General features: G+C 43.4%; 1 protein-coding gene across 1 annotated transcript in view; it reads right to left on the bottom strand.

Annotated features, from left to right (window-relative positions):
* Positions 1 to 518: 518 nt before the first annotated feature.
* The window catches only part of ARIH1 (ariadne RBR E3 ubiquitin protein ligase 1), a 91,991-nt gene continuing 82,013 nt past the window's right edge, over positions 519 to 10,496 (bottom strand). The window contains exons 11-14 of the mRNA XM_043982093.1: positions 10,250 to 10,307; positions 7,159 to 7,419; positions 4,658 to 4,770; positions 519 to 3,632 (exon numbers count right to left, since the gene is read on the bottom strand). Of these exons, the coding sequence (XP_043838028.1) occupies positions 3,548 to 3,632; positions 4,658 to 4,770; positions 7,159 to 7,419; positions 10,250 to 10,307 (517 nt within the window). The 3' untranslated portion in view covers positions 519 to 3,547. The remainder of the gene's footprint in view (positions 3,633 to 4,657; positions 4,771 to 7,158; positions 7,420 to 10,249; positions 10,308 to 10,496) is intronic.

Raw genomic sequence — 10,496 nt, 5'->3', positions numbered from 1 at the left:
AATCTGTACAAGGATCCTTGCAGGCCGCATATTGCATTTTTCTTTTGTTAAATATTTCCCAATTACACTTTACTCTGGTATGGCCTTACTCAAGAGTGCTGCTGCCCAGGCCTGCACATTTGACATCTCCGATCTTTGTTATCTTGAGTTGTTTTGGGAGACAGAGGGGGAGAGGAGAGGAGGGAAATGATGTGTGTATGTCTGTGATCAAACAGGCTATTTGTAGCTACAATATGAGGCAACTTTTGGAATTCTCCGTTTAGAAATTCTAACAACTTATGTTCGATGCTATGACTAAATTCCCAAGATGTGATAAAGGGGAAGATCTTAAAGCCTCAGTACTGCGATGCTTTTGTAAAAGATGGAGGGAGGTAGGCCTCTTTCATTCACACTTCAATTTGGAGAAGAGACCTACTCTTGACTTCTTACCAAGACAGAAGAGTGACTAAGGCACACAATATGAGAGGCCCCACTGGGCTACCAATATTTTACTATTAAAGCAAAACATAAATAACTAATGGAATAACAAAATAAAAGTTTATTTTATTAGAATTAGGAATGTTCTTTCCCTCTGGGCAACCTGAACAGTCCAGTTACAATGAAAATCTAAGAACATTAATTTCCACAGCACAAGGTGCTCTATGCACAAAATTACAGGGTTAGGAGCATTTAATCAATCCACCGATCTGATTGTCTTACCATCCCCCCACCCCCAAGTGCTCTAGAATGTTTTTTTTTTTTAGTTTAAAGGACCTCAGTTACATCAAGTGGGACTGAAGTCCCTCATCTTCTCTTTGTATTAATTTTGGTTCCTAACAGAGGTTGAACTACATTTAACACTACAGATTCAACCATTTTGAAAATCAAAAGCCAGTCTTGGATCTGTGTATACACATATATACAATATGCATGTATGTATACAGATACATACACCCTGGGTTGAAAAAATTTACAAAGAATGGGGGTCTGCCACTGAACAATTTTATATCCTGAGCTCCTGGTTGGGATTTCATTGAAATCTCATCTACTGCTCAGTCCGCTGCTCAATTGAAACATGCATTAGAAGAAAAAAGAAAAGAAAATTGACCCTGGTGCTGGATGTGAACTGAGCCCACTACTAATAAAGGCCTGTTGGTTGGTGAAACGGGGAAGCAGCTATAGGCACTAAAGCCAACAAGAAAGTCATTAAATACAGATAATTGTGTCAAATATGGCGATAGCTGTTATGAATCAGGGACCAGAATAAAATGAACCACCTGACTCAGACTAACTACTGAATTCACCCACATGCAACATCCTTAGGCCTCCAACAAGAAACCAGAATGTCTATCTCAAAAGCAATTCTCTCTTGCTGTTGGGGGCTATTACAGAGCACATATGGTTTTTGGTTACTTGTTGCAAAAAAAAGGGAGATAAGGGGAAAATTTTAAAAGCTCCAACCTAAAAACTGCAGAATTAACTGGAAAGGGGGAAAAAAGAAAACAAAACGTCCAGTATTTAAAAAAGGATCTACATACATCGATGTGGCAACACAGGCTGCACTCGGGAAGACCTCCGGAAAAGAACCTTTATTCAAGATTTAAATAAAAAATTCCTCAACCCCAATCCTAAGTGCACCTTAGGATTCATCAGACTCTAAGCCAAAGAAAGAACTGTGGGAGAGCTCAGATCTGAAACCAGGGTGGCAAGAGAGGGATGGCTGAAGGATGTAGGAATGCACTCTTCTAGGATGGCTTATTTCAGGAAGCAGCATTAATGCTACAGTATAGTGGGAGGACAATGCTATCTGACTTCAGCCAGGCAATAAAGAGCACTTACACACATTTTTCCTAAAAGCTGTAGGGTAGACACTGTAAAAACCCATGAAGGCTAACAGGGAAGAGAACTTTATTCCTAAAACATATTGTGGCAATCGATGGTCAGGGCAAAGCGGCCTCATGGAGGTTACAGGGAATGAATCGCGCCCTGGATACACGACATTTACAGAGAAAGAGAGGTCCTTGCAGCTCAAACTGATCTTCCCCACTAAGACTACTGTTCATTTTCCATTCCAATTGCCTCACCGGTACGTATCACTGGGCAGAATTCCCCAGTGTGGGTGCTGCAGACCTCCTCCATTCATCCTGTCCCTGCTGGCTCTGGGCAAAGCTGACACTGGCTGGGGCTCTGCTCTCCAGGGCTGCTACCTTCCAAGGGAATCCACGGCCACAAGCGTGGATAGTGTCACCACCTTTCCTTTCAAATCCTGTTTCTCATGAACTGAAAGGTGGTGGGTTTTGTTTTGTTTTGGTTTTTTTGGCTTGGGGTTTTAAAAAGTCTTCAAGGCAAAGAACATTATGTTCAATATTACAGAGAGGGTGGGGAGGAGAGTCTCTAGAGAAGGGGGAAGAGAACCACAGCTAACATTTTAAAAGGCTATGAAGCAGCATTAAAAAACTGAATTTGAGGAGATACTGAAGCACTTCCTGTGGGGCTGAACCTTGGCCAATCAAAGCTTTCAGCTCTGGGCACAGAGTGCACAAGGCTGGACAAGCAGGAAGAGCCGTTGGAGCCAGAGGCACCCCCCCACACTGTGCTGCCCACTGACCTCACTGTTCTGTGCAGGGAGCCGGGATTCCAGGCGTGGCGCCCACTGCCAGCAATGGCACACCCGAGATGGGCCAGGCTGAGGACACGAGAAACCGCAGCAGCGGGTGGCCGAGGGGAACCAAACAATTTTAAGTCTAGTCAGGAAGGAGTGGAGAGACCAACATACCAACCCCCCCCCACCCCCGCCCCCTGGAAAAGGAAGCAAACTGAAAGAAAATGCACAGCAAATAGACATAATCTTGAAGAATTTTAAAGAATAAATATTTTTTGTAATTAAACATTATGCAAACACGTGCCACGCTTGCTTTGTCCATGCATATGCGCTATATACAATTTTGAAAAATACTGTGTTGTCCTCTGGGTTTAAAAGTCATGTACAAAGTTCCTTCCCTGCTGCTTGCTCCCCCCTCCCTTCCTCTCCCCTCCCCTCCCCCCACAGAGCTGGGTCAGCATTGGACATTTGGGCACTCAGGGGAGAGGAGGGAGATGAGTAGGATGAGCAGGGAAAGGGAGGGGAAGGAAATGGTGGGGAGGGGGGTGGGGGGAGAGGAGAAGAGATCCCTCACCAAAGTACAACCAAGTGGCTGGTCTGGACATGAAAAGCTGTGTCAAGAACTGTGTTTGAGGGTGAACTGTACTACACACAGGGGAAGAAAAGAAAGGAGAGAGAGGAGCCAGCTGGGAGGATGAAGCTACGTTACAAGTCAAAGGTGGAGGGCTTTTAGTGCATCTGTCACACTTGTTGGCGGCCTAGAATACTGTTGTACAATGGTTTATCTACCTTTTTTTATTACAATATAATTTACTTAAACTTTCCGTTAACAAAACAGAATTCCGGTACTACAGACCAGCGGTGTCAGAACAGGCTTAAGTGCCTCCTTTTTTGTGTTTTTTGTTTTAATTGCATGAGCACTCTAGATGGTAAAGTTTTCAGAGTTCATTGTATGCAGGGCCCTTCTCAGTCCTCGATGTACTCCCACAGGTCTTTCTCATAGCCTTCATGCACATGCTGTAATAAAACCCTTCGTCGACTCTCACAGTATCTGTGGGGGAAGGAGGGAAGAGACAAGAGGCCAATGAGAACTTCTGGATCTTTAATACACTTTGGGGAAAAAGATGAACGCCAAATTCTTGACCAACTTGGTTTCCCACATGTCAAGTTCTGCTCCAATAACAAACCCAGCCTGACCACAATTCCACTTCTCCAGATGGTCCTCCCTATATCACGGTGCCACCTGTCAGGTCTCACAAGTTTCTTTGTAACAAAACTTTTCCACCTTGTCCCCATGACAACCTTTGTGCTCTGGCTTTCTTTCAAGGCCACCTTGATACAGACTATGCTTCCCCCACATCGCCAAAGCTAAGTGTGTCTTAGTCCTCATGTGTACTGATGCCCTTCGATGCCAGGGAAACTAGACAGTCTGTTGCCTCCGGCTGGTTCCTCATCTCTTCTTCCAAACAAGACAGACGGCTCCAGAATGGTCTGTCTTCCCCCTCCCGCCCCCCCCCCACTTCATTTACCGAAATTATCTCCCTCCCAAATCTAGGAGACTCCCAAAGCTTTGTGTTCCCCTGATCTCTAGTTCCAGACCCACATTTCTAACTGGATCCAGAGCTCACCCTGTTCCAAACATACCTTATCTCCACCACACCAAATGCCACATCATGCTGAGTCATCCCACCTGAAACTCTAGTGAGTGTTCAAAGCAGGAGCCTTTCTATTTTCCCCTCTTCCTTACAGAGTATGTTGTATCTCTCATACTGATAATTCTGTATTTTCCCACAGTAAGCAGTGCTGCAAATCTGTCTACATTTCCCCCCGCACCCCAAAATATAACAGAACCTGAATGATTTGGTTATTGAAACAACTAGTGAATGACTGCATTCCCCACCTCTGCCTCAGAGGCAGCATCACCACCTTCTTTCTATCTTTAAGTTGTTGGCCAATGTGAAGAAACTGGGCCTCTGAATAACAGTACGCAAGGCCCCTGGGCTACCCTGCCCCTAAGGGTTACTAGAACAGCTGTGGGAGCTGACCATGCCTCAAGCCCAGCTAGCGACACCTCACCTGTACTTGTCTTGCACTTTCTGCTTTATGTCCTGCAGTGAATCTTGGGATATATCTCGCTCCAGGTACCCTGACAGCACCTCGGTGGCGTTCTCCAGATCTGCCTGGTTATTCTGCAAGAACAACAAGAGGCCTTGTTTTTTTCTATTTCAAAGAACAGTGGATGTCCCTGGTCCCCTCTCCAGATTTCTCTTGGCGGCTGCTCTAGCTTCTTCAGGGCCCACAGTGCTCTTCTGCACATGCTCCCCATGCTCTAGGATAGGGGTGTCGACCATGGGCCTGTGCCACTCCCAAGGACAGAACACATTACTTTAAAATCTAAGTCAAGATGTAGCCACAGGGACAGAGCCATGCTTGCCATGACTGCTCTTGGAAATCAAACATGCTTTCTGCCCTTAAGTCCCAGAGTTTCCTAAAGTCTGTGCATGTTTTCTTCTCATTAGAAGGGGTTGACATTAATGTGATTCAGACACACTCGAGGTTACAACAGAATGTACTAGTGTTCTATGCACTGTGTAAATTGTGAGGGGGAGGCCTTCTGAGGCTGCATTTTCCTTTGTTATGAAGAAAGGATCTTGAGTCAAGCTGGTAGGGGAGAAGACAGAAGTCAGTGTCAGAGAGGGAAATGAAGATGCTTTACGTATCTCATCTTTACCACTAGACTATAAACTCCTCAAAGGCAAGAACCATGTTGTGTTCACACTTCTTTGAGCCTGACACAGTGCGAAGCTTCTAAGACGGTCACCAAATATTTCTCAGCATGTTCACTTACAATGACAAGCTCTCAGGCCTCTCTACTACAAACCAAGCTGTTTCACTTCTTACAACACTTTCCATGAAATCTCAAAATAGCGAACTTCTCAGGGCACGCTTTCTCCAAATTAGTGTCTCAGAACTACACATCCTAAAGACAGAAAGTGTTAACTTCTATTTGGTACTAAAAGCAAACTACTGATGTTAAATAAAAGACATAAAACAAGGTCTTTATGGACAAGTATAATACACGCACAGTCATAGACCTACAGCAACGCTTTCTTCTTCAAAAACAACAGCAACTGGGCGGCTAGGTGGCACAGTGGATAAAGCACCGGCCCTGGATTCAGGAGGACCTGAGTTCAAATCCGGCCTCAGACACTTGACACTTACTAGCTGTGTGACCCTGGGCAAGTCACTTAACCTCCATTGCCCCGCAAAAAACAAAAAAACAAATTTTGGAGTGCCATCCAACATTCTCTTTCTGGATCAAAAAGGGGGAGGAGGCAAGGCCCAGCTCTGCAGTCAGAATCTGGGTTCAAATCCCACTCTTCACATTTACTACTTGTAAGACAGCAAGTCTCTTCAACTCCAAGGGTCAGAGTTTCCATTTACATCATATGAGGGGGCTGCACTGGATGGTTTCTGAGGTTCCTTCCAGCTTTAGAACTAGTACCTCATGATAATTCAATGGAAGAATATTTAAATAGTTTCAGTTATTTTGTGCAAGACATGAAGCACCATGGGTCAGTGGTTTTAGATTGGAGTCAGAAAGCTCAGGTTCAAATCCTGCCTCTGACACATAGTAGCATGTGACGTAGCAAGTCACCACCCCAGGAAACTAAGAGGCTACGTGACAGTGACACTGACTGCAACAATACAATGACAGACCAAGACTATCACCTGCCCCAAATGCACCAATGTACTTGGTCAAGTATAAGGGACAAAGAGATGAGGAATAACAGCCACTACCCTCAAGGGGCTTACAATCTAATCGATCACATCAGCTCATTTCTTGGTGGGAAACTTAAGACAAAACCCAGGGTAAAAAGGTGAGTCAAGGTTCTGATTACTGACAAGTATGGTATAGCAGGAACAGGTACCATCAGCATTAAGTAAAAATAATTTGAAGGCCTCAAGATAGAGGCTGTGTATAAAGTTTGTTCAAGTATGGCTGGCCCCAGAGGACAGATATGATCAAAGGTCTCCAGGAACAAAATTCATCAAAACAGGTTTAACTTAGACTTTACAAGAAACTCCAAGTAGCTTTTGCTGCCCTACTGAAGAAAATCTCCATGAAGTCTAAGAACTCAGAGGCCTTTTCTTTTATCCACCTTGGAATACTGGTGTCTAATGTAAGGAAATGTTAATCCTTCCCTGTCTCCTTACACCTGGAGAGGGCCTAACAGGACACCATATATTCTTTTGGGTCCCGTGACCATTGGGAATATCATCTGTCACTGCTATTTGGTCTCAAGGAGACTTTTCAACAGAGAAAAAGTTCCCTGTCCTTGTTTTCATCTGCTACTAGAACTGGACTTTTGAGCATACGATCAGAGAATTATTTCACTCTAATTAGTTTCCTTTGTTACCTATGGATTTCATTTTCAGCATTCAAAAACATGACTGAGGTAAGGTCCAGAGGCTTCCCCCGAGGGAGGACAGAAATACATGCCACAAGTGGACTTCCCATTTTTGTCCTAGGGTGGTCGATACCCTCTCCTCCCCAACTCAGGAGCACCTCCTACCTCAAAGATGATGGACTGGTTATTCTTTTTGAGGTAGAAGGCGAAGACGTAAGTGTACATCAGGGTGGCACGACACTGGCACAACACGTCCACTGCTTTCTTCAGAAACTGCACCTCAATCCAGGACATGTTGTGTTGCTGCATCTCCTCCATCTTCTGCTTCACCTGAGCATAGAGTTTGTGCTCGAAGCGAAGACTCTGCATGTGGTTCATATAGCGATTGCAGTAGAACAGGTACCTCTGCAGGGCCGCCCGGGACCGCTGTGAACGGACAGAGAGAGAGGCTAAGCACAACAGCCCATAGCAGGTGCTTTCTGGCCTCAGCGGCAGGGCCAGAGGGAGCTAACATACTGAGACAGACAGACAGAGAAGTGGGTGGCTAGAAATCCTGCTCATGGATGAAGAAAACCAAGGACTATTTCATTGTTTGTGAAACCCAATGAAAGTGGACAAATAAAACTTTTAGACTGGAGATCAATTTACTTATGATTTTTTTGGGGGGTGGGGTGGGGTGTCAGGGCAATGAGGGTTAAGTGACTTGCCCAGGGTCACACAGCTAGTAAGTGTCAAGTGTCTGAGGCTGGATTTGACTCAGGTCCTCCTGAATCCAGGGCTGGTGCTCTATCCATGGTGCTGCCTAGCTGCCCCTACTTATGATCTTTAAAAATCAATACTACCAAATTTGGAAGGAAACACCAGCAGGACAGCTGTGAAAGATGTTAAAAAAACAGAGCAGGTACGTATACAGAGCAGCGATTGGGGTTTTACCTATCATCCTTTTTCCTAATTCCTATATGGAAACACTTTTTTGGGGGGGGGGAGGGGGGAGACAACGAAGAGCAAATTTTGAAAAAAGCTTTAATGAGCAAAACTTAAACCTCCCAAGAGGCTCCTCTCTTGTAAAAAAATGCAGTTAAGTGTGAAACAGGAGGCATGTGTAGTGACTGGTCACTGCACTAAGGAACAACTAACTACTGAAAGCACTTCACAGCTGGGCATTAATTATAAAAACCCCTTGTTCCTTGACTCTCTTTCCCTCTATCTGGGGCACCTACAGATGCTTTAGCCCAAACCTGCAGCAAGCACTGCTGCCTTGAAATGAATAAATCCTGCTATCTCTTTGATAGAGGGCAGATTGATCGGGAGTTGAGTCTTGTTTCCTGTGTATTCCTGATGCTTAGAGACACAGTACCTAGGAGGGAGCAGGCCCTCAATACAGACTTGTTGAGATGAAGCAACAAGTCACCACAGGACTTTGTCCCACGAAGCAAACCCCAAAGCCAACCACAGCCTTGAGTCAGATGAGCTTTATTCTGCTTTCTATGCTTTTACCTACTAAGATGCATTATCCATCCATAATTAGAGAATGGGGGAAAATAGTCTTCCTAGCTCTCATTTTTACACATGGAAAGAACAGAAAACTAGAGGTGGGAGTGAGGAGGCTGACTGTCCTAAATTCTAAAGGTCACTATAAAGCAAGCTGTGCCCCACTTACCATCAAGTTCAGCTGCAGCATGCCCAGGGGAAGAACACTTGTACTTAAGGGTTAGAAACCAGGAATCAGAGTCCCTCCCAATCCCCTAGGGCAGCAAACAGCTTCACAGATTTGCCCTGGCCTTAGTTCCCTGCCTGTGAAAGAGGGATGATGCTCACAGGTCCATCACCAACAAAGCTGAAGTTCAAGCTAGCTATGTCATTGCCTCGATGGCTTTCCTAAGGCACACACAGACTTCTCTATGTGAAAAGTATTTAAAAACAGCTAGCAATTCTTACATTAATTATGGCTGTTTAGATATCAGGCAACACTCAAATGATCCAAGATCATGTCTTTTTTCAGTATTCGTTTTAAATAACAACTCACACTGAACAACATAAAAAGGAGTGCCTATTCAAGTTCAATTTTTCTGCTATGGGAACATTAAAGGATTAAATAATATCAGGAGATTAAGGATTGACTCCACCTCCCCATCCCCCCCCAAATAAATGTAGACTAACAAAAAATGAGAAAAATCCCCAAAAGGTTAAAATGAAGAAATATATTTGAACAAAAAAGCAGATGTCTACTTAGGACACTTCTTTCTATTGATTTGAGGGTGCTTTGAAACACCTCCCAGGGCAGTCCTAGAACCCTTAGATCTCAGCTAGATGCATGGAAGTTTGCCCAAAGCTTCAAGTTTTACAAACAGGCCAGGCAAAAGCATTTCTAAGCTGAAAAAAAAATACAAATAATTCCTGAACTCTTATAGAGTCTAGTCAGAAAAAACTTCATGTTTAATTAGAGAACTGTTTCACATTTCTCATTAAATGTGAATCCAAACCACTAATAATTTAGACATGATCTAACAATGATGAATCAATATGGAAATCTGTAAAACAAGTAAAATTTCACCATGTAACTAAAGTACCCTGTGACCACCATCAAGCTTTGATCTATTAATGTCAATACACAAGAGAGCCAGACAGGTAGAAGAGAGTCAGATGAGTTTCAAGTCAATAGTTGAAATGAAAACACTGATACTCACTAGATTCTTCCTTAAAATATTAAACTGCCTTACTTTATACAACAGAGAGAGCTATCAGTTATTAGGATAATTTTCCAACAGTTTATAATTCTTTTTTTTTTGGTAGTAACCATTAACCTTTATTATTCAATTTTTATGCTCTTAGCACAGAATAGAAAAAAATACTAACAAAGAAACAGATTACAGAATAAAATGCACTGATCTTCAAAAATGTTGCTTTAATAATCTTACTGTTGGGGCAGCTAGGTGGTGCAGGTGATAGAGCACCAGCTCTGGAGTGAGGAGGACCTGAGTTCAAATCCGGCCTCAGACACTTAACATTTACTAGCCCTGTGACCTTGGGCAAGTCACTTAACCCCAAATGCCTCACCAATAAATAAATAAATAAACAAACAAACAAATGGAATAATTTTGCTGTCCCTCAAAGGCTGGATTTTCCTGTTTGTTTGTTGTAAAACAGTTTATAATTTTTATGCTGGGGGGAGAGAAGGGCCACAAGTGTTTGCCTAATGAGTATATAATGGATTCTCCCATTCAAATCTTCTTTAACTATAGGGATACATACTTACCTCCTGTGCATCTCTTGCTGCCTTGGCATCATCCTCATTATAGCGGTTGCAATTGTACCTAAAAACAGAATAAAGGTTTAATAAAGCCACTCATCAACCAGGAATAAATAAGAATGAAATGTTCTTAAACTGTGTGGGTCACAACCCCACATGGGATTGGGTAAATGAATGTGGGGGGGTCAAGAAAAATTTGGCAACAGTGAAAGGTTCTGTATACCTGTATACTCAGGGCAGTCTTGTTAAAAAA

The sequence above is a fragment of the Dromiciops gliroides genome, chromosome 2 (assembly GCF_019393635.1).
Source record: "Dromiciops gliroides isolate mDroGli1 chromosome 2, mDroGli1.pri, whole genome shotgun sequence".
NCBI lineage: Eukaryota > Metazoa > Chordata > Mammalia > Microbiotheria > Microbiotheriidae > Dromiciops > Dromiciops gliroides.
The sequence above is the reverse complement of the archived record's forward strand: the minus strand, read 5'-3'. Positions and strand labels throughout refer to the sequence as shown.